Source organism: Grampus griseus (assembly GCF_964374135.1).
Source record: "Grampus griseus genome assembly, chromosome: 10".
NCBI lineage: Eukaryota > Metazoa > Chordata > Mammalia > Artiodactyla > Delphinidae > Grampus > Grampus griseus.
This window is the reverse complement of record NC_139004.1, coordinates 87,122,530-87,148,479: the sequence shown is the minus strand read 5'-3', so window position 1 is coordinate 87,148,479 and position 25,950 is coordinate 87,122,530. Positions and strand designations below refer to the sequence as shown.

At 47.5% G+C, this 25,950-nt stretch overlaps 1 protein-coding gene across 1 annotated transcript in view; it reads left to right on the top strand.

Annotated features, from left to right (window-relative positions):
- Positions 1-1,270: 1,270 nt before the first annotated feature.
- PDZRN3 (PDZ domain containing ring finger 3) overlaps positions 1,271-25,950 on the top strand; it is a gene marked incomplete at its 5' end in the record, with an annotated part of 246,703 nt that continues 222,023 nt past the window's right edge. Inside the window, 3 exons of the mRNA XM_082663476.1 lie at positions 1,271-1,993; positions 17,021-17,107; positions 23,510-23,617. Of these exons, the coding sequence (XP_082519602.1) occupies positions 1,271-1,993; positions 17,021-17,107; positions 23,510-23,617 (918 nt within the window). The remainder of the gene's footprint in view (positions 1,994-17,020; positions 17,108-23,509; positions 23,618-25,950) is intronic.

Sequence of the window (25,950 nt, the reverse complement as noted above, 5' to 3'; positions counted from 1 at the left end):
TGGCCACTTCCCAATCAGGTGGAAATCCATTGAATAATAGCATCGGCACCACGTGGAGGCTCTTTTGACAAGGAGATTCTCAGACTCCACCCCACACCCACCGGATCAGAATCTGCATCCACATTAAAATGTGAGAAAGACTGCTCTCCGGGGCCTTCAAGAGTGTTTTATTTTTTGCCTTCTCTCAGCCTGAATTTCCTCAACTGGAGAATGGAAATATAACAAAGTGCATACATAGGAAAAAAAACAAAACTGAAGGAACGCAGTTCACATGATTGTGGGGGTGATTATGGGGAACTTCTCCAAGTTCTACACTTGTGCGGTTTTTAACGCTGTAAGACCAGCGTTACTTCTTTTGTAATGGGGGAAAATAAGTTTTAAGTACGACGCTCTCTCACAATATTGTACTGATGATTTTTAAAGGGACCGATTTATCAGGGCCCAGCACAATGCAAGCCACACTTTAGTGCAGACACTTCAGAGGTATTAGGTGAAGTGAACGGAGCCAGCCCGGCAGCTTCTCCCACGCTGGCAGCCGGCGAGCAGCTCTGGTTCCCGAAAACTGGCCCTTGTAGATTCGCCCTCTGCTTCTGGAAACCTTGGCCTGGTAAACCTCCGGGTCCGCTGAACCTCTGGTGGGACCTGTAGTTGCAGGAGCGTCCCGCAGGCTCTGTAACTTTCCCCGGAATGAAATAAATAAATAAAGACCGTAAATGCTGAGATAGCGGGCCCCGCGATATTTTTCGCTCTCTGTAATCAGCCACAAAAAGAGGAGGCAGGGGAGGGGAGTAAAAAGTCGTGATCTGGCCCGGAAGGGGCTCCAGGAAAACTTCGTCTGGGCGACAGCAGCACCCTCTGCGCCTAACCTAGTGAGCTTTTCTCGGCTGGCATTTTGTCTCCCATAGCGAAAACTGCAAGAGAGCGGAGTGGAGTTTCCGGAGAGAAAGGCTCAGGCTGGCGTCCCGGGCGGGCCAGTCTCCTTGGCGAGCCTCTGGGTCTTCCTACCCTCCTTCGCCACCCGTCCCCCTCCCTTTTGCAGGGGGCGGGCGGGAGGCAGCCGAGGTAGGATGTGCGTGCGCACGCGCTCACGCAAATACGGCTGAGGAGTTCTGTTCCTCGGGCATTTTCCGAGGAAGTCTGGAGCAATTAGGCTCAGTCCGGGGAGAGCCAGCGAGAGAGCGGGCGGCGCAGCCGGCGCGTCTCGGCTGCCTCGCAGGGAAGGAGGGGGCGGCCGGCCGCCCGGCGGCGACCCCGGGCCCCGGCCGCCACCATGGGCTTCGAGCTGGACCGCTTCGACGGCGACGTGGACCCGGACCTGAAGTGCGCGTTGTGCCACAAGGTCCTGGAGGACCCGCTGACCACGCCGTGCGGCCACGTCTTTTGCGCCGGCTGCGTGCTGCCCTGGGTGGTGCAGGAGGGCAGCTGCCCGGCGCGCTGCCGCGGTCGCCTCTCGGCCAAGGAGCTCAACCACGTCCTGCCGCTCAAGCGCCTCATCCTCAAGCTCGACATCAAGTGCGCGCATGCGGCGCGCGGCTGCGGCCGGGTGGTCAAGCTGCAACAGCTGCCCGAGCACCTCGAGCGCTGCGACTTCGCGCCCGCTCGCTGCCGCCACGCGGGCTGCGGCCAGGTGCTGCTGCGGCGCGACGTGGAGGCGCACATGCGCGACGCGTGCGACGCGCGGCCGGTGGGCCGCTGCCAGGAGGGCTGCGGGCTGCCCCTGACGCACGGCGAGCAGCGCGCCGGCGGCCACTGCTGCGCGCGGGCCCTGCGGGCGCACAACGGCGCACTGCAGGCCCGCCTGGGCGCGCTGCACAAGGCGCTCAAGAAGGAGGCGCTGCGCGCGGGCAAGCGCGAGAAGTCGCTGGTGGCACAGCTGGCCGCCGCCCAGCTGGAGCTGCAGATGACCGCTCTGCGCTACCAGAAGAAGTTCACCGAGTACAGCGCACGCCTCGACTCGCTCAGCCGCTGCGTGGCCACGCCACCCGGCGGCAAGGTAGGCACCCGCCGCCCGCCCCGACCCCCTGCCGGGCTCCTGGGTCCCCGGGGCGCCTCCCAGTCCCTTTGGGCACTGGGGTCCCGGGAGCTGCCCGGGAGCATCTCTGCCTCCCTCTTCCGACACTGCTTGCCAGATAGATCACCGTGAGCAAGGTCGGGGAATCGGTCTAAACTTGGGAACTGTGGTCCTTTGACAGATTAGACTCAGGGTAAAGTATAGCTCCAGCAGCTTCAGGGGTTCTGGAAAGACTCAAAGGAATCCGCGACCAGCGCAGAGTAAGAATAGTGTGGCTCCGGAGTCAGAAGTGTGCAAAGGCTGTGCTGCAGACCAGCTGGGTGATCTTGGGGAAGTCGCTTAGCCTCTTTGGAGGTTGGGAAACATGGCTCCTGTACACGTGACCCACCGGATAAGATACTGACACAGGCGTGAGCTATATCCATGCACCCTCAGGAGCTCCAGAAAGAATAAAAGGAGCCCACAGCCCGTGTAGATTAAGTTAAGAAGGCTGCCAGAGAGGCCTCTGGAGTAATAGCTGGATTCCGACGTGGGCTTTGCTGCCAACTAGCCGGCTGACCTTGAGCTAGCAGCTCACGCTCCCTCAAGTTGGAAAGTGTGGCCCTAGAGATGTGACACGGGGGGTGAAACACAGGCCCCTTCTGTAGTATTCCTCCAGGGATTGAAAGAATTCCAGAAAGCAGTAAAGGGACCACCACCAAATACAAAGTAATAATTGACGGTGAGGCCTCTGGAATTAGAACTGTTCTCGAATCTGGGCTCTTGGCTAAACAGCTGAGTCATGTTGTGGCTTAACCTCCAGGTGCCTCCATTTCCCTAAATGTAAAATAGCTCGTTTACCCCCTTCAGGGAGAGAACATGTGAAAAGGATCTAGCACGGTGCCTGGTGGAAAGTCAACGCTCAGCAAGTATCCCCTGCACTTATCTTTAACCTCCTCCCCTTGTAAGCCATCCCCTTGTGCTGGGAGTTGGTGAAATTATAACGGCCACCACTACTGGAGGCTTGCTTTGCTCCAGGCCCCGTTCTAAGCACTTCTGCTTCTCAGCTGTTTCCTTTGTAATCAAGTAAGGGAGGCACGTTGCTTCTCGTTCTGTAGGTGAGGAAAGCTCAGGACCAGTGAGATGCGGTCAGATGCCTGAGTCACAGCTTCTAGGTGCCAGAATTGGTTTCTGAACCCACAGGTGACCAAGTTCGCGAGCACGATCGTGTTGCCTCCCAGTGTAACCACAGGTGCCATTTACTGAGGGTTTATTATGTACCAGAGACTGTGGCAAAGCACTTCGGAGGCGTTCCGTATTTAATCCTCTGAGATGAGAAAGCAGGCTCAGGTCATAGAACTCGTTCAGAGCTGGCATTCAGGTTCTACCTCAATTGTCCACCTTGGGGTGTTTTGACATTTTGGGCCCCAAAATTCTTTGTTATGGGAGGCCGTCCCGTGCATTGTCAAAAAAATATATATATATATATATATTTTGATGTTGGGGGTAGGAGTTTTTATTAATTAATTAATTTTTGCTGTGTTGCATCTTCGTTTCTGTGTGAGGGCTTTCTCTAGTTGTGGCAGGCGGGGGCCACTCTTCATCGTGGTGTGTGGGCCTCTCGCTATCGCGGCCTCTCTTGTTGCGGAGCACAGGCTCCAGACACGCAGGCTCAGTAGTTGTGGCTCACGGGCCTAGTTGCTCCGCGGCATGTGGGATCCTCCCAGACCAGGGCTCGAACCCGTGTCCCCTGCATTAGCAGGCAGATTCTCAGCCACTGCGCCTCCAGAGAAGCTCGCATTGTTAAATGTTGAGCAGCATCCCTAGCCTCTACCCACTGGATACCAGTAGCACCGCCCCCTGCCCAGTGGTGACAACCAGAAATGTCTCCATGTGTCGTCACCTGTACTCTGAGTGGGGCACAGTCACAAGATGAGAACCAAGATTTCCCTGACTGCAAAGGCCACATTTTCACCAGCTGGGGAGGGACGTGTGCCGTTGCCGCTGCCATTCTGGGGAATGTATTTGCCTGAGGGGCCCCCAGGGGCCTGTGTCTGCTTGTGTGCTTTGCCTCTCCCTGCCCTCTCCCAGCCCCCTCTTCCACAGCGCACACCCGGTCTGCCAGTTTTCCGACTCCCCCCTCCCCACCTCCACCCCATCCTGGCCCCTGGCCTGTCTGTCAGCAGCAGCCTCAGCAGCTGGCCGGCTCTGGGCGAAGGGCAAATATTTACAGCTCTGAGGCTCACCCAGGACCGCACAGGCGTACAAAAGACTGGCGTGAGCTTGCGAGTCACCAAAGCAAGGGGCAAAGCTGGGTCTTCAAGCAGGCGCCGGGTTTGGGGTGAAGGAGTTTCCGGAGTTTCTCCTGTTTATGCTGTCATCTGGACTTCCTGCATAGTTTTAAGTGATGCTTATTTATAAATAAGCCATTCACTCCCCCAGAGTTTATACATCATTCATTGTGAAGCTAGTTTATTATTTCTTCTTGCCTTTCTGTTTTCTTTCTGGAGTGTTTGGGTAAACTCCGTCTCGGAATCAAAAATATGATACTTGAATCAAAACTGTGCAAGTTTTTGAAGCTCTGTTGGGTGAGTCAGTTGGCTCATCAGGGCATTAAGCTTAGGGACAAGATGTTGCTTTTTGAGCTTACAGAGAGAGTTTCCTTCTGGAGTTGGAGCGCTGCTTGGGACTTTTATGGACCTCATTGCTGGGCCTGAGGACAGCCAAGAATGGCCTGGCCTGAAAGCTGCACTAGTTCATTTTTCTGGCCTCAGACCCTGGCTGGTCCCAGCTCAGGCCTTAGGGGGAAGCTCGCTCCTTTTGCCTTTTGGTTAACCCTCAGTGGCCCTTGTGGAAAGCTTCTGCTTTCCAGCGCCTGCCAGACGGACCCCTCCCACTGCAAGCTTGTTTAAGAACTTGTTTATTTCATTGGCCAGACTCTCTGCTCCTGCTGGGTACTGTTTATTCTCTTCTAAAAAGCAGAAGGATTTATATTGCTTGGAAACTCGCATGCACAACACTTTTATTATTTTTTTTAAAAGTCCTATCATTTACCTCTCTGTTACAAGCTGAAGTAGATAAGAAAGACTCAGAAGATTTTTCCATACCCTTTCCTCAAGGCCTAGAACTTGTTCCATAAAATGATCTGGCATTATTTAAATAATATAAGGTTTCAGACTTTTGATACCAGCTGAGCATTTAGGGTTTGGACCTACTTAGGCATTGTTTCTCCTGCCCTACAAGGTGAGCTGGAACAGGTCTTCGCAAACCTTCAGATGATTGGGATCACCTGGAAAGCTTGTTAAATCGCACATTCTTACCCTTAGCAATTCTGATCCATCAGGGCTGGTATGGGGCGTGAGGTTCTGCATTTCTAACAAGCTACCAGCTCATGCTGGGCCACCTATCACATTTTAGGTAGCTACTCAGCTAAGCAAGGAGTGTGGGCTCAAGTACAGATATAGATCAACACATGTTGGTCTTCACACAGTTATGATTTTACTGATCATCGTCTCAACACCCCTTCCTGAACTTTTTTTTTTTTTTTTTTTTTTTTTTTTTGCGGTACACGGGCCTCTCACTGCTGTGGCCTCTCCTGTTGCAGAGCACAGGCTCCGGACGCGCAGGCTCAGCGGCCATGGCTCACGGGCCCAGCCGCTCTGTGGCACACGTGGGATCCTCCCGGACCAGGGCACGAACCCGCGTCCCCTGCATCGGCAGGCGGACTCTCAACCACTGCGCCACCAGGGAAGCCCCCTGAACGTTTTTTGAAAGACCAGGGTGAAGTTCTAAAACCCAGACTGCCTAGCAGTTATATGATAGGTAACATGGTCCAGAAAGCCTTCTGGAACCAGTGTGAAGTCTCATCTGGGCTACAGCAGACTTGGTGATGCTATGCTTGAGGATGTTAAAGAGTTGGGCTCCCAGCCTCAGTTTCCTACCCTGACTTGTCCACCTGATTCTAAGAACAAAGGCATTCCACAGCAAAAAACTTGTTTGGCTTTCTGGGAAAGAGAAAGTTCTGGGTGTAACTTGCCTTGGAATTGTTGAGAAACTTGCGACCCAGCCTTGATAGCTTCTGCTCTTTTAGCCCTACTTCCAGTCTGTCATTAAATCAGGTGGATTATACCTCCTAAACACTTCTTGAATCTGTTCATTGCTCTCCAGTCCCATCAGATGATGACCTTGGTCCAAACCAGGGTTTCCTGACCTCAGCACTATTAGAATCTTGGGGTGAATAATTCTTGGTTGTGGGGAAGGTAGTGTGTGCGTTATGGGATGTGTAGCGGCATCCCTGGCCTCTACCTACTAGGTGTCAGAAGCATGTCTCACGTGGTGACAGTTACAGATAGCTCCAGACACTGCCCTTGTTCCCTGTGGGACAAAAATCATCCTTGGTCTCAACCGCCATAATCTCTTGCCTAGATCACAGCTGCTCCCTCTATGTATTTTCCTGCTCCCCTCCAGTTACCTCGAGCTGGGAATTATTTCTTAGAAGTGTAAATCTGATGTCACTCTTCTTTCAACCCTGCTCTGCCTTGAGTTCCTCTTGGGTGGATATAAGGCCAAGCACACTCTGGGTCCTGCTGGCCTCCACCTGCCTGTACTCTTCTCCCCTTTAGTCTCTCTTCCCAGGTTCACTGGCTTCTGGCAGGTCCGTGAATATGTCCCTGAGCTCCTTCTTGCCCCTGGGCCTTTGCACTTGCTCTTTTTTCTCCTTGGAATAGTCTTTCCAGTTGCTCATTGTTAGGTAACTGGCAAGTTTTCCAACGCTCCCCTTCTAGCCCCTGCCTTTCTGTCAGCACTTAGGGTTTGCTCCTGACTAGATAACCTTTCTATCCTTCCCATCCCGGCTCAAGCATCACTGCCTGTGGGAAGCCCTCTCTGACCTCGCAGACTAGGTCTGGTGCCCTGAGACTCTCACCTTGGTGCTCTGCCTGCATGGCCTTCATCACAGCTGTGAGTGAATAATGGGAAAAGCTGTTCATTGTCTGCGAAGGACAATAAAGGAAGGGCCATGTGTGTGTTCTTCAGGGCTGCGCATCCCGGCACCAGTTCGATTACCGTGTACCCTGTGAACTCTCGATATGTCTTTGTTCAGTGAATAAATTCAAGATCCAAGGGGCTGTCTTGTCAGCCCTCGAAACTTTTCAGATTGCTAACCAAGAGTGAGCTTGTTAGCGCACTCTTAAAAAAGCACGAGTTTTTCCGTGACCTGCAAGTTAACAAAATTGTTTCCAGGCTTGTGGGAGGTATGCTTTTGTTTCCCCAGATCCATTTGTGTAAACTCCCAAATCCCAGAAACGATTTTGTCCATTTCAGAACTCCTGGAGATAAGTGAATCTAATAGACAATTGTATGAAAAGGTGTTCCAGATGTCCACACAGTTGGAAATGTATCTGTTAGAATGTTCAGAGTTCAGTGTCTTTTCTGTTTCTGAAAAGTGTCAGCAAGTGGCCATTCCATGGTGTATCTTACAGAACAGCCCAGTTCAGCTAAAGGAATTGTGGGTTGTTGTGTCCATTTCATTTCAGTGATTTATAAAGAAAATTAGGATTTGGCTTACAAATACGTTACCCAGCTACACTGGCTTGAATGATCATAACTGAATAATTTGAATTGGGAACTCTGTTGCCGTTTATCTGTAAGTGATTCTTTCTGAGTTCACAGATGATGTTTGCTCCTCTGTAAAAATACTTGATGTGAGAGAATCTATTTATAAGGTGGTTTTGTGTTGGCTGTAGACTAAGGAGCTTAAAAGGAAAGGAAGTAACATTCATTGAGTTTAACTGGGTGCCGTGCACCTAGGGTACATTGTGTATGTACACACATTAGCTTCCCCATCTCATTCATTTGGTAGACCCCTTTTGGTAAGAGAGGAGGATTGTAAAACATTATCAAACAGCTAGGTTAAGGCCAGAAGTTACACAGATTCTAAGTGTAGAGCTGAGATTTGAACTCAGCACCCGACTCCAGGCTGTTACCAAAATAAGAACAGTATTTTCTCCTGAGGCAGAGTCCCCTCCAAAGTGTCATACAGGGTTTCCAAAGGACTGTTACTGTACGTGCAAGCACTGTGCGGGTTAGAGATGTGGGTGCATCTTCAGGAAGACTCTGTGAGGTTAGTACCCACAGCCCATTACCCTTCGTATTACAGATGGAAAAAGAGAGCCTCCAAAGATTAAACAGCTTTCCCAGCATCATTTTCTGCCTCCGTTTAGTTGGTCTGATGGCTTCTGGTCCATGGTGATGAGGTGTGTCCACCCCACGCTGTAATTCTTGTTTTCAGAGTTCTGAAAGTATACATGCAGTATAAAACGAAACAGGTTCTGCTTGTAAAAGAGAGTTAGAGGAAGAAAGAGAGGAAGGAAGGAAGGAAGGAAGGGAGGAAAGGAAAGAAGGAAGGGAGGGAAAGGGAAAGGGAAAGGGAAGAAAAAGAAGAGAAAAGAGGTGGTGTCCTGGATGGAATCACGCCTCATCTCCTTAATTTCGAACCTAGTAAGTTAAAGAGTGGTTGATGGTAGGAAGTAAATGAAATGCTTCCAAATGTGTTCTTTCAGTCCAGCTCCTCACATGCTTACACACTGCGTTTCAGGCGCTGCGATAGGCACCGCTGGGTGCAAAGGGGAACCTGAGCGGCTTTCACCCCTGGGTCAGTCAGACACCCACTTGTGCCTTTGGAAACAACACGTCTTGCTGTTCTTTGCGCAGCGAAGCCTTTTAGCCGCGGGTCACCTCTGTCCCCCCAGACTAATGGTGTTCTAATAAGCCTGTTACAATAAGAAAGGGAAGTGGTGTAACATGATGATTACCCTTGTAAAGAAATAACTAACAGACGGACCCGAGCGTCCATCTTTCTCCCCTATCCCGTATGTCTGTTTACAGGGAGCCTAAGGGGTGGAGCCGCGTGCAGCCTGTGTGCACGTGGGCCCTGCAGCAGCCCCTTCTCCAGGAGGGGTGGTTGGATGACCTTTCACCCTGGCAGAGGGGGACGGGTGTGCAGAAATGATTCCTGGGCAGAGGGGTCAGCCCTAGAATTTTGCTGGAAGCTGTTTTCAGGTGCCCTCTGTCTTTGCTGCACGTGGATCGGGAAGGGGGTGAAGCCGCTTTAAGGTTGTGGGTCAGGGTTGGATGTGTCACCAGCAGCAGCTCCAGGGTACCCTGAACTGAGCTGTCCTGTGATGAGTATCAGACCCTGGAGTTGGTGACAGCCGGGCTCCTGTGCTCCTTCTGCCTTGTTGTTGAGCGTCTCTGGGAGGATCTTCTAACCTCCTCTAAGCCTTAATTGCCTCATCTCCAAAATGGGGTAATGCTGATAGGACTGGCATTAGGGTTAGGTGATGAACGCTATGTGCACAGTAAGGCTTACCAAGCATTTGTTAAACATTTATTAAGTGAATGTTTCTTCAGTACCTATAGGTTTAGGGATGTTCTTCAAGTAAATCACTGAGGAAACATTAGAAATTGGAGATGGTTTAATAAAGAAGGAAGGGGATTTTTACTCGAAGGATTACAGGCTCGTTGCAAGCCATGGAATGCCCTTGGGTGACCAGAATCTCTGCCTTTCTCCTCTCTGACTGCTTGTCAGCGCTGGAAACTTTGTGAGAGAGGGATATTCAAGTCAAGTTCACTGCATCTGGGTAGCAGCTCTGAGCTAAGGTGTAAAGGAGGAGGCCAAAGGCGCGAATAAGATGAGGTTACTGTGTGTTTACTTGAATTTATAGTCGTCCAACTGCAGTTAACAAAGGTAAAGAGGGATGGGCCAGGCCAAGCTCCCACCTTCCTGTAAGTGACAAGGTAGGACTTCACAGCTGGGTTGCCTTTGCTTTGTTGCCGATTTGGACAAGAAAATGCTCCAGGTTGGGTAGTTGGATGATCCTATTTCAGAAACTGAAATCACCTTGTAGTCCGTCAAGTGGAAATGTGAAAATGCTGCCGCACCTTGATTCGGTTTGTTCTTGTCCGTGTGTTGGTGAAAGCGTCGCTTGTGGGCGTTCACCAGAAAAGCAGATGAGCGGATGATAGAAATGAGAGATACAGACTTGAAATCAAACTCATGGAAATAGAGAAGTAGACTGAGGGATTTCTTAGGTTATCTAAATACAGCAGCAGCTTTAAATATGTGTATATTCTTGGCCTAGGGCAGCGCTGACAATCTTAATGTCTTAGGTTATTTTTCAGAAACATCTTTGGCTGCGGGTGAATATATCCCGTTCTGTAGATATTATAGCTCCATAAACGCTATACCTTTGCTCCTTTCTGCCAGTTTCCCTTGCCCTTTGTCTCTTTTCATCCTCTCTGCACCTATTCTGGTGACAGATCAACACCGCCAATACTTCAGTGGACTGTCTCCTCCGTTTCCAATTCATTTTCAAGCGTCATTCCCACGACTGCCTTCAGTCTTGGACTTGAACAGTTTCCCCCTTCTGTTCTTCCTCCAAGAATCCCTTCTTTTAGAACTGAAGTTGGAATGACAGGGAGGGCTTGGTGCAAGCTGCTTCCTCATTAAAAACATAGTTTGACCGACGAAGAGGACAGAAACATCTTGGTGCGGGGAGAGAAGGCATCCCCATTCTCTTTAGGACAGAATTTCTGGCAGCCATCTCTGCCGCCCGGTCCCCCCAGCCCCGCCCCTCCACATTTTTGCGCTCTCTTGTCACTAGTCAACAGACAGAGCTGTTTCCCAGCTGTGCGAGTCTCTGGGAGCTTTGCATAATCTGAGGCTGAGAGGTGTTGTGTCACCCCAGATACATAGACTAGTGGTCAGTCAATTACAGTTCTCACAACCCGCCGGGCAGCTTTCCAGTCTAGCCCGTTCTCGGCTACAAGTCCCACGACAGCAGTAATCAAGGAACACCCGTCACTGGGCGGAAAGGAGTTTTTAGAAAGAATCCACACTGACAGCGGCACGATGGACTTTGGGGGCTGCCACACCGCTTAGGAGGTGGCTGGCGTCCAAGCTTCTGAGGCTGGATTGTTTGGAGAACAGTGACAGAGTGATGCTGAAAGGAAGAGGGACTCTACCATAGAAGACAGTTTGCATTCTTGGACTTAAAAGAAAAGCAGCCACCATGAGGTGTCTTTTTGACAAAGTACATTTGAGTTCTGCTTTTTCGCTGTGGCTATTATCCCCCCCCCCAAAATTCTTGTCCAGTTAGACCCTGAATGGAGCAGATTACAAATTGGGTGATTTTAACACTGATCGGTAGTTGATTTTAACACTGATCGGTAGTTACACGTTTGAATATGATAGCCAAGCTTATTTTCAGCAGAATCTAGTGTATGTTCCTGAACTTGGAGCTTCTCTTTCTGCTTGTAACTTACTGGCTGTGGATGGCTCACGCCACACCCGCTTCTCCAGGGTTACTCTATCTCTGCCCTTTCTCAATCCTAAAGACCTAAGCATCTCCCAGGGACACCCTACACTTCCCTAGGGGCCTGACTGTCCACTAGGTTTGGATTCTGGGGTAGAGACAGGATGCTGAGCATCTGTTAGAGCTTCGTGGCCCTTCTCCCAAGGAGGCAGTGCTGGCACTGGACTCCAGGATATGAAGGCATCTTCCTTCTCCATCCCCCACCCCGGGCTCTTGGTGAGAGCGCCTCTCCCTCCTGAGTCCTGGCTCCGGAAGGGAAGAGACCCTGCCATTCAGGAAGAGGGTGGCTCTGGGAAAAGCTATCTCATTTCCAGTTTTGTGGTTTCTTTCGTTTTCTTTTTGTTTTCTTCCCAGCCCATCAAGACTCACTCATCCGATAGAACTGGGAGGTGTCCAGGTGTCTCAGCAAATACCTGGGTATCCTGTGCCCCACACTCCTCCCTCCACTGTCCGTATCCAAGCCCACACTTCCTTGGACTGGATGTTTCTCCTGTCCTGTTGCGAGCCACCATCTGTTCCCCCGCCCCCTTTGCTCCCAGGGCCATCTCCCTCCGGGCCTGGGGTGTCCTGTGTCCGATTTCCCCTCCTCGAGCCTCACAGCCGTCTGAGCAGCACCCTTTGCCCGTGCCACCTCCATGCCCCCGAAGGTCCACGCTGAGCTGCTCCCCTCGTGTTCTTTATCATGTCTCTCTCCCACTACCTCCAGGATAAAATCTGTCTCCTGGCACTTGTGCAGTCCTCCAAGAATGTGCTGCTCTTTTTCCAGACTTGGGGAAAGGAGGAACGTGCACGTGGATGTAATAGCTCCCATCAGATGGCCAGATGTTGGGATGAATGTACAACTGTCTTTATTTCCTTAACTTCAGGCCTCAGCTCTCCCAAACTTACTGTAGACTAAGTTAACTTAGGATTAGACATTCCTCATTTCCAGATTTTTGTAGCAGAGTCATTTATGTGGTTAAACAGCACCATGGCCTCATTGCTGAGATGTGCTAGTGTCCGACCCACCCTGTGCTCTGCTTGTGTTTGGAACCCTTGCTATTGGCCAGGCCTTGTACGGGGGCACTAGGCAGTGATAGTCTATCTCATTCATGTTTCAAGAAGAAACCATTATTATCCTCATTCTAAGAATGAGGAAACTCAACTCAGCTTCTGACTGTGAAGTCCAAGATCTTAACCATCACCCTGTTCCTGTCAAAGGTATAGTATTCTTATGACACCCTTCAGGGTATAATAGATACTCTAATCTTTGCCACTGTTATTGCATAGTCCAAAGAAGCCTTGCTTAAAACTCTAATTACAAAGCTAATTAGATGTCTAATCCTTCATGACGTTTTAATGTGAAAGCCGTGTCTTTTGAGGCAAAGGAGTTTAGGGTAGGGTGCACATGTTTACCAGCCCAGGAGGGACAGCATGGGTGCTGGAGTCCTGTGGACCTGGGTTCCAACCCTGCCCCCCCTCTTGGACCCACGTGATCTTCAGCAAGTGTATGCATTTCTCGAGCCTCAGTTTCTCAGGTGTAGAGCATTGATGTAATACGTGCCTCCCAAGGCTGATGCTGCGGTTGTTCAGTTGTTTTTGTGAAACAGAGCTCTCTTTTTTTTTAATTGGTATATATATTTTTTAAAATTTTATTTATTTATTTATTTATTTTTTGGCCGTGTTGGTTCTTCGTTGCTGCACGTGGGCTTTCTCTAATTGCGGCGCGCAGGAGCTACTCTTCGTTGCGGTGCGCAGGCTTCTCATTGCAGTGGCTTCTCTTGTGGAGCACGGGCTCTAGGTGCGCGGGCTTCAGTAGTTGCGGCACTCAGGCTTCAGTAGTTGTGGCTCATGGGCTCTAGAGCGCAGGCTCAGTAGTTGTGGTGCATGGGCTTAGTTGCTCCATGACAGGTGGGATCTTCTCGGACCAGGGCTCGAACACACTTCCCCTGTATTACTGGCAGGCGGATTCTCAACTACTGCGCCACCAGGGAAGTCCTCGTTCCCTTCTTTACTATACCAAACCACTGAGAAAGTTTCAAAGCATGGGTTCTGATAAACGACCAAAACAGAGCAATATAGGTTAAATTTTCCTTTGGATGAACAGTGTCACTTATTAACATAATGTCTGTGAGCAGCCGGGAACGCAGTATTGATGAGAGCCTTTGTCCTTATTCCACTTGTACATGTCTTCACTCAGTGCGATATAATTGAATGAGACTCGTTTAAATGCCCTGGATCCGATGCATTTTGAACCCAGGAACAGGTTAAATAATTAAGCAGGAAGTAAGGTTAACCTGTTAAACGTGGTGTTGTGTGAAGCCTGGTGTTTAAATTCTCTATTATTTCTTCTGAAGAATGAGAAATTCAATGAAAGTATTGATAGTTAAGGTTGCTTGTGAGAAGGGGAGTGGAAAGGAGATATCAGGATCAAGCTCGGGGTGTCGGAGAAAAGGAAATGACCTTTGATCATTAGATGGAGAAATGAAAGGAATTCGGCTCAGACAGAGCTTTTCTCTTCTCTGTCAGTGCTCCCGGTATCATGTGTTGAATCTTCCACATGATGGCTCAGTCCTGTAAATTAGTCCTAAAATAGGCAATGTCACCTAAAACCCGTGTCTATCCGTCCTAGACAACAGACTGGGTCAAGACACTTCTAGAAAAGGAGAACCTCCTTTCTTTCTTCCCTGGGATTGAGTGCATCTGGCAAGGAGGTGTAGACAGTTAACTTGATTGTTCTTTGCACATTGCTATCTGGCGGAGGAATCTTATTTCAGGCATGGTCTCAGTTGGTCTCCACTGTCCCTGGAGAGAGATCTCTGAGTTTGGGACCAGACCTAGGTGTCTTTGGGCATCTCAGGTTGGGTCTTCTGGAGATAAATAGTTCACTAAAGAGTTTGGAGTTCTGTTCTGAAACTGGTTTCCTGGGTAAGACCTCCTATGATGAGTTCCTTTGTGGAACTTTTTGGAACTCCAACAAGGGAACGATCTTGGGCGAGACCAAATATGTCGCTAGTCTACGTGGCACTCTTTTCTATGTTCCACACGAAAAGGGAGTTAGTGTAGACAGTAATTAAGGTCTAGAATGGGAGATCATCGGTTTCCATCCCAGCTTGACCTCTTACTAGCTCTTTGACAAGGGACAGCTTGCTTTCTTGTTCTCCGTCAGTCTTCCCACCTGTATCATGAGGGTGGTAATAGTGACAGTTGATAACATTGGTTGGATTATTAAATAAAATAAAGCACTTAAGTGCTCAATATCATTTCTGGCACATGATGAAGAGCCAATAAAGGTTAGCTGTTATCATTGTTAATGCAATGCAATGAGATTGCTTTATTTTTCTTTCATTTTTTAGAAGAATAAATAGTTGTCACAGTCGATTTAAAACTGGTCTGTTTTAATCGTTTGGCTCTGCGTTCTCCTTTGTGCATCATTTGAGCTTGTTCAACCAGAGACATCTGCCTTGGATTACTGTGTGACTGTACAGTGTCTATCCTTGATTAGTTATGAAAGCCAGAAATGTAAGATATGTATGATAACTCTCTCCAATTCCCATGTATGTCTAACTTTTTCACCTCTCTAAGATAACAAAGCAAGAAATGGCGTTAGCAACATTTTCCGTTTCCAAGGCAGAAAGATATAAACTCTTTCAGTTTGCACATCACTGTATTTACATCTCAAAACTATTAAGGTGATTCTGAAGTTTTATTCTCTTACAGCAGTGAATATCGTTGCCTCTTCTCTTGTTGCAGGTCAAATGAACAATAAAGATTGATAGCGTTGATAGATGCTCTGGGTGGTGGTGCTGAGAATAGGACTTTTTTTTTTTAAGTTCATAAATAGGTTGTCATTACTGAGGCTCTGCTGTTTTTCTGTTCAAGTGCAGTAGTTTGATAGAGGCTCGCTTCTTTTATATTTACCTACTGTATTTTCTGCATTGAGTAAATGACGCTGCAGAAATGAAGATTTTGTTGTGTTGTTCTTATAGGACACCTAGTTCTTTCATCAGAAACTGCTTTTTTCTACTAATAAATTATCATTTTTGTTTTTACAGTGTTTTAGTAATTGATGCTAAGGCTTCTATGACATTTTTGAAAATATTTTGAATTCTGCTATACACGAACTAGTCATGAGAAACAGCCGTTGTTGCTAAGAACTTTAAGCGCTTGCAGATACTTTTATACATGAAGACCCGTTAGGTTTTTTTTTTAAGAAACTTTAATCTTTATTTATTATTTATTTATTTATTTATTTAATGTCTTAGGTCGTGCCCTGCCCAGCATGTGGGATCTTAGTTCCCTGAACAGGGGTTGAACCTGTGCCCCCTGAATTGGGAGCATGGATTCTTGACCACTGGACCACCAGGGAAGTCCCTGAGACCCATTAGTCTTTAGTGTGTGTGTGTGTGGCTGTGTTACATACAGTTTTCCTCGCCAAATATGGAACAGTGTTTTACATTGACAACTATAGCAGTAAATGAATTAGTGCTCCAGAAAAACCACTGGGCACTGCACAGTCGGCAAGAGTGGTTTTCTTTGCCACCGTGGAGGTCGAATAAGATATTTGCATTCATGTCATTCAAATGTTGCCATTTATTTCCCCAGCAGAAGTAGAAAGCGCAGGTTTCATCAGGAAGCAATAAATATCAAAATAAAACCTCTTTGTGATGAGCTGTCAGTGCTGTTTTTGAGAAGCGTGAAAAACCATACCGCATTTAAATGATACCCTGTTTAAACAGAAAACAGGAGTGAAGCAATTGTAAATTTATAGCCAGTACATGTGGAGTTTTGCATACCATTCAGGTAGTTGGAACTGTTTCAGAGGTGTATCAACAGGTTTAATATTTATGTCTAAGCCTATTAAGTGATAGTTTGCGCAGAAGGTTAAATCTATTTTTATTTATCTGTCTGTTACTTGAGAGTGTTAGTTGGGGTGCCCTGGCATCTCCATCCTGTTTGACTGTTGAACGTTGCGCCTCTGAGACCTGCTGGGGCCATTTCTGCTTGGTTGATTTAAAGGGGCTCACGTAGACCCCCCCCCCACCTTAAACAGAGTGTTTTCTGTTGAACACTCTGCATCCCCTCAGGACTGGACAGTCATTACTTTGTGAAAATGCCCCCTCCCCCCTTTTCAGTAAGATTCAGGATTTTTCTTTTTCCCACCCATGCTTGCATCTGACTTTTCAAGAGCTATTTTCCCCCCAAGTCTCCCAAACACAGATGACTGTTGATGGGCCGTACGTACACCCAGACTTCCGAGGGGATTGCTGTTGGAATCTTTCATGACATAATGTGAATGCTGCTGTTGACAGTGGTTGAGAAACAGACAGACAGTAGTCATCTAGACAGCCAGCTTGCGCTGGGCTGGCCATAGGAAAGATGCGTTTGCAGACCAAGGTGTCACTGAGAGAAAATATTCATTCCACGTGTCTGGACATCTCCAAACGTTCTTAAGTGATTGCCCCAGGGTTAGATGGTATCAAGAAATGTTTGTAACCTCTTCAGCACAGGACAGAGTTTCATCATGGGCCCCCAAAGTTCTCCCTGGTTAAACTTCCCTAGAGACATAGGATTTTTAATGCTCAGCAGCCCATGAGTCCACTTAGATAGAAAGAAAATTCCTCCCATTTTTTTCGCTGTTTGTAAATAAAATTTTGAACTCATCTGTTCCCTGCAGGGTGAAGAAACAAAAAGCCTGACTCTTGTCCTGCATCGGGACTCCGGCTCCCTGGGATTCAATATTATCGGTGGCCGGCCGTGTGTGGTATGTTAATTGCTGAAATGGGTTTTTCTTGTCCCTAATGCAGGTGGAAGAGGGGTCAGTGTTTGGGGGGCGAGGGGTAGGAAACCTTGGTCACTTCATTCTGCTCTTATTAGAGTTCGTTGTGTATCTAACATCTTCCTGCTCAGGGATTTTTATTATCTCATTTTTTTATTGAAGCATAGTTGATTTATAATGTTGTTAGTTTCAGCTGCACAGCGAAGTGATTCCGTCTGGGGGATTTTTATTTCATTGTGATCTCCTAATGTAGCATTGTCCTAGTCATACAGTAGCTCATCTTAGCCGTTTAGCTCTGGGGATGCGTGTCTGGTTGGGTAGCAGTTGAGCTGAGGCACGTCGCGTGAGACGTGTGCAGTTGCACGGAGTGACTTTGCTAGATTGGGGGCTCTGAGACTGGCCATGTGATCGGGGCTTCTGCTCTGTCTGCCCTTCATCAGTCAGGGGCAATTCCCCCATTTGTGGCATAGTCCATCCCATGCTCTTTCTTCCCTCTGGAGCTGTTCACCCCATTCATCATGATCTCCTCCAGAAAGGAGAGACTGAATTCAAATCTGTCAATTTAATTGCAAAGAAAATGTCTGCTAAGAGGGCTGGGGTGGGGGGAGGGTGCAGCAGAGGATGTGTTTTGGGATCTCACCTTTCACGATTGCCCGAGTATGTGTCATCTCTTGCTCTTTTTTTGGGCTGACCCTCTCCTTGTTTGTTAGCTTTGAAGGAAAATTGTCAAGGGAAGGAAAAAGAAAATCAGATTCACTCATTCAACAAATAAGTATTGAACACAGGCTGTTTGCTAGGGGCTTGGAGATACTGGCCAGGGAGACTGGGTCCCTGTGGTCATTGAGTTTATGTCCTGGGTGATATTGGGCAAGAAACAAGTAGATACAGTAATTACACATGGGAGAAGTACAATGAAGGGTAAAAAGTGGGAGGATGGCATGTGGTAGCTACCAAGGAGCAACGGCCATCATTGGCTAGAGTAATCAGGAAAGAGAGGAAGGGATATTAAGGCAAATCCTAAAGGATAAGAAGATGTCAGCCATCCAGCTGTGGTTAATGTTTGCCCCCGCCTTCATGGAGCTCAAGTCCAGATGGAGGAACTGATGAGTTAGGAGAGGAAAGCACTGTTCTCACTGATACACGCTGTGCCTGGGTCCAGCTAAAGATGCCTGGGGACAGTGGAGTGGGGGGTCCATTAGCCGTAGGGAAGGAGGCCACCTGGGGCAGGGCCATTGGAGCTGGGTTCTGAAGGATAAGTAGGAGTTTGCTAGATCAGAGGGTCCATATATAATACATTTATACATTTGAGCAGTCTTAACTTTAAAAATATATATATATTGAGCATATTTAGTTAGCTACAGATTATAAATATATTGACTACTGAACCAATGTTACCTGTCTTATAAAAGTTACATGCAAGAGTCATTTTAAATTATGAAGTTAAAATATGAATATGATTTTTAAAATGCTTTTTTGTCATTCCAATGTGTTGCATTGCACGTACCCATCTTTGAAGACCACTGGGCTAAAAGAAAGTGGACGGACCCAAGGGAAGCCCAGACAAGGACAGGAACAGAGTTGAGGGGTGGCAGGAAGTGGTCAGAAGGAGGCTGGAGAAGCAGAGGCGGGTTATGATTAAATTCCCTTTGCTTTTAGCCAAGGCCACAGTTTCTTGCAAGAAACTTCCACACCGTTTATTGCAAGAAGTGACAGCTTAGTTGTAGGTGATACGTAGTCATTAAAATGATGAACTAATACATTATCTGCCTTATAAAACATACTTTAAAAAGCACACTTCTAGACAATGAGGAGAATGAAGGTGGGCAGGGGTAGGGGCCGGTCCCACTTGGCTGGGCCCCAGCACTGTGCACACACCCTTGTGTTCCTCCCATCGTCTCGAGGGGTTTCTTAAGAAACTAACATTGTGGGCTTCCCTGGTGGCGCACTGGTTAGGAATCCGCCTGCCAAGGCAGGGGACGTGGGTTTGAGCCCTGGTCCGGGAGGATCCCACATGCCGCGGGGCAACTAAGCCCATGCGCCACAACTACCGAGCCTGCGCTTCAGAGCCCGTGAGCCACAGCTGTTGAGCCCGCGTGCCACAACTACTGAAGCCCACGTGCCTAGAGCCTGTGCTCCGCAACAAGAGAAGCCACCGCAATGAGAAGCCCGCGCACCGCAACGAAGCGTAGCCCCTGCTCGCTGCAACTAGAGAAAGCCCGTGCGCAGCAACAAAGACCCAACGCAGCCAAAAATAAATAAATAAAATAAATTTATAAAAAACAAACAAAAATCCCAGCAGGGTTTTCCTGACACCCATTTAAAAAAAAAAAAAAAAAAAAGGAAACTAACACTGTGTCAGGCTGGGACTTTTCACTTTCCCCTCTTTCCAGTTGACTCAGATCCTAGGTGGCATGTCCCGCTGCTACTCTGATTCAGTTCTTGCTGCCAGGGGTCAGGCTCTCCAGCCCTGGGAGGGCGTGAGGGAGCCAACTGAGGCTTGACTGGCTCAGTAATTGTCCCTAGGAAACACCAGGACCGGACGGACCCAAGTTCTCCAACTTACCATCAAGAACGTCTTTTGCCGTTTGGCACAAATAACAGAGAGTTGACTGTACTTGTTTTTTTTTTGTTTTTTTGCGGTAGGCGGGCCTCTCACTGTTGTGGCCTCTCCCGTTGCAGAGCACAGGCTCCAGACGCGCAGGCTCAGCAGCCATGGCTCATGGGCCCAGCCGCTCGGCGGCATGTGGGATCTTGCCGGACCGGGGCACGAACCCGCGTCCCCTGCATTGGCAGGCGGACTCTCAACCACTGCGCCACCAGGGAAGCCCTGTACTTGGTTTTTGTTCATAATTTTTATTCCTCCTCTCCATACCCATCATTACCAGTTTTAAGAAACAACTACCGTAAGCGAAGATGCATTTCACTTTTAGATGATTTAGAAGTTTCTGCAGCCAAAAGCGCCCAAACTAGGAAGATCTCTTCTGCACACACCAAAGCGTATATAGAAGAAGGGAGCCTGATGTTTGCAAAATGCCTGAAATAGAGAGGCAAGCCTACGGCTTGACAATTGTTGGGCAGCCGACTATGGGAAAGCCCGAAAAGATGGTGTTTAGTTTCTGCACCTCCCCAGGGGTGAAAAGATGCTTCCAGCCTCACTAGAATGCAGTTGTTGTGTTTTTTTTTTCTCAGACTTACCAAAGAACATGTTTTAGGTCATTTTCTTTTTCCTTTAAAAAAAGTGATTTAAGCACAAACCAGACTCAATTTTGTAGCGTTCAAAAGTGTTCTCAGTTTATGTGGTCTTTTTGCAAGAACTCCATGCATGGCCCTGGGGAGGAAGATTGAATTCCATATGCATGTGTTTGCCGTTGTGTTTTTAAAAACTTGTCCTGATTAGCAGAAACAGCAAAGGGAAACCTAAATGGATTCTTCACTGTTGCCTGGAAATCTGGCAGGTCATTGAGAACATGCTAAAAAGCCAGCATAAGCAACAATGCGCACTCATTGTCAGTTACTGGAAGTAGAACGCTGTGCGGATGACGTGTGTGTTTCCCAAGGAATTCCTGTGTTGGATGCTTGGTTGGGTTGTGACATAAGCCCAGCCGGGGGCTCTGACATAAGGCTTTTCATTGCGTGATGCAGTACGTGATGCTCTTAGCAAAATCACATCACCCATTCATGAGTGCTCGTATCCCTAAAGAAACAGCCCCCAGTCTGGTGTATCAGACCTTTCCCTTCAGCCTTTGGCAAATATACTTCATTGTCAGGCACCCCTGGGATGAAAACAGTCCCTTTCATTTTTCTGTTTCTCAAGCCAACAAAAGCAAACAAATCCTAATTCATCTTGGTTCACCTTCGTGCATAGCTCTACCTTAAGATGTGTTAGGAGAGGAGCCAACAATCAAAGACTAAAGAGATGGCTCTTAAGAGAAAAGTCTCGCTATCAGCGACGGGCTTGATTGGTTTTTTTTTATTTTGTGCTTTCTGTATTTTTTGAATTCTGTTACCATCCCCTACCACTGTCTTTATTTAAGCTCAGTTGTGGTGTTTGCTCTTGCCTGTTCCTCTCTGATTTTTGCTTGGACTTTCTGATGCTCCTTAAGAAAAATGACTTGTGTACGATGTATTTTTCTGAAAAACAAGCCAAAGCCCAAATCCCATCCCCTTTTTTCCCCCCTTCCTCCCCAGCCAAGAAGTGCAAAACAGTTAAATCAGAGTAAACACAGATCTGTTTTCATTTGATGTATTGACATCATCCCTTAGGGAACTCAAGCTTGTCCATAAATCCTTTGTGGTCCATTGAGACTCTTCAGGTTCCTCTAGTGGAATATTCCCATAGCCTGGAATGTTGGAATTCATGTGTATTTTTGAGACTTTTCTCAATGGGAGACAGCATTGCACTTAGAGCTTGTATAAGAGAATCAACCTATCCTTAGTTTGAAAGTGACCTATGCCACTTTTTAGCTGTGTGACCTTAAGTAGGTTACTTAACCTCTCTGTCTCAGATTTTTCCATCTATGAAATGGATAATAATATTACATACCAGCTGTGGTTATTATGAGGATTAAATGGCGGACAGAGTACGCTCACTACGTACTTGGTACCTAATGTGTGTTCAGTAAATAGAAGCTGTTGCACTGCTTTGTATCTGATATAGGCACGTAGGGAGCTACACAGATGCCTTGGGAGTCGTGCATCGTCAGTAGTGGCTGTGAGAGAGAAAGGAGCCTCATAGAAATTCAGACAGTGAAGGCCTGAGCAGAGTGCTGTGATGCTGGCCAGGGGTGCCTTTGGGGGCCGGTTGATCCAGCACAACACCCACAGACTTGCAGACCCTTCTCTCTTGGAAGAGTGTTGATAGAATCCAGATGGCAGTGAGAGACTTATCTTTGTCTTGTGGGGATAAATGTTGGGAAAAACACTTAAGGTTCATTTTTGCTTGTGATTTTGGTGTCTTTTGAATCATATCTATAACATTATGTAGTGTGTGTGTGTGTGTGTGTCTTTGTGAGAAGCGGGGATGGGAGGGGAGAGAAGAGGTAGAGAATGTGCATTTTCCCACCCTTGGTTACTACTGTTACACTTCAAGGGGTAGATGGAGCCACTTCAAAGCCATGTCTCTCCTTCTTTAGAATATAGGTTTGTTTTTGTTTTGCAGTTTAAAGAGGAAAATGTTGTATTTTCATAATTATTTTTTAACAAATGGAATTTTGATGTATTTGCATGGAGAGAAATAAGTAGTGAAGTAGATCTTCTTATGGCGTTATGTCAGGGAAATTGCCATGATGGTAGATTTTGGAGTTTTTGTGGAACATCCTGAACTTACTTCCCAAATGCTTTTTGTTTGGAAACAACACATGCTTTTGCCATTGCAGTTATAAATCCATCTGTTAATCACGAGAAATTTAATCCACACACTTGGAGAGCATTCATCCCAGTGCTATTTGGAAAGAAGTTCATGAACAAGCTGTGAGGGTTTTTTTTTTTTTTATGAGTTGGAGCTTTTTGATTTTAAATAAAGGGAGGACTTTGAGCATGGAGCTGTCTTCTTTCCCAGAAAGTTTCAGTCTGGACTTTGAAAGATCTAAAGGAATTCAAGAAGATTGGAGATCAGAATTTATTAGGAGGAGGGAGGGGTCGTGGTGGGCTTTTCTGATGCAAATCAGAACAAAGATAAAACGCCTATTTTCACCATCAGATTCTTGGATATTTAAAAGTTTTATAATACTCTGTGCTTGTGGGGATATGAGAATACACTCTGTCTAATGAGCTGTAAGTACAAGCTCTCTGAAGGATAGTTTGGCGACGTCTATCAAATACACGTACCCTTTGACCCAGCAGTTCCATTGCTAGGGATTTGCCCCGATATATACTAGCAAAGATATTTCAGAACACAGAGAGAAAGGAATTAGAGGTGACACAGTCTCTAATAGCAACAACTGTAAACAGTGCTCATTATCCCTGTGTGGGGTTACTGTCCAGTCACTTAAGGGAGTGAGGTAGACAGTGGGGCTGATGGTGGAGAATCTGCAACCAGGCACCCAAGAACGTGGGGAGCATAATCCCATTTCTGTGTGTAAGAAAAAAAGAAATACATTAAAATGTTTTGGAAAGGGTGGATAAACTGCCACTCGATGCAGTGAAGGGGTAGAAGGACAGTGGGTTAGAGATGGCAGGGGCTTATCATTTTATACCTTTTGGTACGGCTTGACTTATTTTGTCACGTTACTTTTAGTTTAAAACAGAAATCGGGGGAAACAGCTGGCTTTTACCCCCTTGCCACTTGTGCCGCCAGCAAGAACCCATTACTGTTTTAAGAGTGTAAGCTTGATTTTCATGACCAACTTAATGCCTAGCATTCACGTGTGTGTTTCTTTTAACCCAAAGGACAACCAAGATGGATCGTCCACTGAAGGAATCTTTGTATCCAAAATAGTTGACAGTGGACCTGCAGCCAAGGACGGAGGCCTGCAAATTCACGACAGGATTATCGAGGTATGTGGACACTGCCAGGGTCTTCTGTAGGCCGAATGGCATCCCGTCTTCATCCGGTTCGAGGCAGGGTGCTCGGTGGGGCAGGGAGGCCTCAGCTGGGACTCTTGCGGCGCAGGAGTCAGACCTCTCCGAGGGTGTGGGACCAGACTGGGTGCTGATTGCCTCGTTCTTAAGCCTTTGTTCACGTTCAGTGCAGAGAAGCCGGATTACGAGTGGCTTATTCACGATTTGGCTCTTGTCACGCGGCCGCACATCTGTTTTGCGTTCTTCCGTTAGAGCTTCGTGTGAAAACCACTGGGGAGTCGTGTGTTAGTTAGAACCAGATGAGCAGTCCCTGTGGTGCAAATGGTGACTCTGTTCAGATCGGTGACCAGGGAGGGGATCATTGTGTCAGCTTTGGAATCACTGTAACGTCCTCAGAGCTCACGGCACACAGTTATTTCTACAGATCCCTCTTTTATGCGTGTCTTTTCTGCCTGTTGTCACTTGTACTAGTTGATTGTCCGGGGACGTGCAGGCAAAGGTTGATATTCAGGATGGTCACTCGTCTCATCACCGACTTCCTCGTTTTCAATTTTCACTCATCATTTTAAACTGTTACTTAGGGGCTTTATAGATTTTCACCAGGGGAGGTAGGTAGCTCCCTCCGCCCCGCCACAGGACACTTTGGAATAGGGTCACACTGTGTCCTAGCATGCTCCGAGTTGCTGAAAGGGAAAGAGTGATTCATGGCCTGCTTGTGTGGCCTCCTGTTGCAAAGTTTGATACAAATGACTATATTTTGCTGGTGGTTTTGACTACGTTGATTGCTCTTTTAATGGGTAAATTATATATATATACATGGGCTCAATTTGTTGGCTCTCCTATGAGGAAAAAATTAAATACGAGAATCCAGGATGAGTTGTTGAAGCCCGTAAGAAACTCACCCATGGGCCGTAGCCATAATATAGCACATGAAACAGGAAACTGGAAAAATGGCACTGTGACCAGTGGATGTTTTATGTTCCAAACACACATTTGCATAGCATCTATATTTCTTGAGTATATGTGTGGTCTCTTTCAAACCTTGGACCGAGTGGGAACTCTGACCATGGGATGAGCCACGAGCGAAGTTCCCGTAACCCTCCGGAATGTGGCCATGTGCTTCTGGGGGAGGGAGCGTTGGGGAGAGGATGACAGAGTCTCGCTTTTCTGGTCCCATTTGGATGAATTCTGCAATGTGCAAAGCAGTACACTTCAGGTCAATTTATATCCTTAGGGGAACAGACGGTTATATCTCCCCAAGAAAACAAACTGAACGAGTTAGGGTATAAGAGTTACTTTTCTGAAAGAGTGGATGCAGTGTGACAGTTTACATATTAAAAGGATACTTGGGGACTTCCGTGGTGGCGCAGTGGTTGAGAATCTGCCTGCTAATGCAGGGGACACGGGTTCAAGCACTGGTCTGGGAGGATCCCACATGCCGCGGAGCCACTGGGCCCGTGAGCCACACCTACTGAGCCTGCGCGTCTGGAGCCTGTGGTCTGCAACGAGAGGCCGCGATACTGAGAGGCCCACGCACCGCGATGAAGAGTGGCCCCCGCTTGCCACAACTAGAGAAAGCCCTCGCACAGAAATGAAGACCCAACACAGCAAAAATAAATAAATTAATTAATTAATAAACTCCTACCCCCAAATCTTAAAAAAAAAAAAAAATGAGATGGGACGTTTTTATTAAAAAAAAAGGATACTTGATTTTGTTTTAAGGACATCATTAATACTGCTACATCCCCCTTGACTTTTTGAAGAGTTCTTAAACCTGGAGATCTTTTTGCTGCACGTTTTAGGGTCAATCTGCATATTTCCCCGGTCAGGGGAGTGGATTTTCCCTACCAGGAATTTGCTTGGGCAAGATGCTTTTTCACAAGCTCAAATGCATCCTTACTGTCTTTTTTTCAAGGAAGAGAGAATACATTTTTTTAAAAAATACATTTATTTATTTATTTATTTTTGCTGTGTTGGGTCTTTGTTTCTGTGCGAGGGCTTTCTCTAGTTGTGGCAAGCGGGGGGCCACTCTTCATCGCGGTGCGCGGGCCTCTCACTATCGCGGCCTCTCTTGTTGCAGAGCGCAGGCTCAGTAGTTGTGGCTCACGGGCCCAGTTGCTCCGTGGCATGTGGGATCTTCCCAGACCAGGGCTCGAACCCGTGTCCCCTGCATCGGCAGGCGGATTCTCAACCACTGCGCCACCAGGGAAGCCCGAGAATACATTTTTTGAGACTATTGTTCCAAAAGATAAGTACAGTTTCCATTGCCAAGGGTTTGGTGGAACAGCCAGTTTCTGTAAGTAATGGAA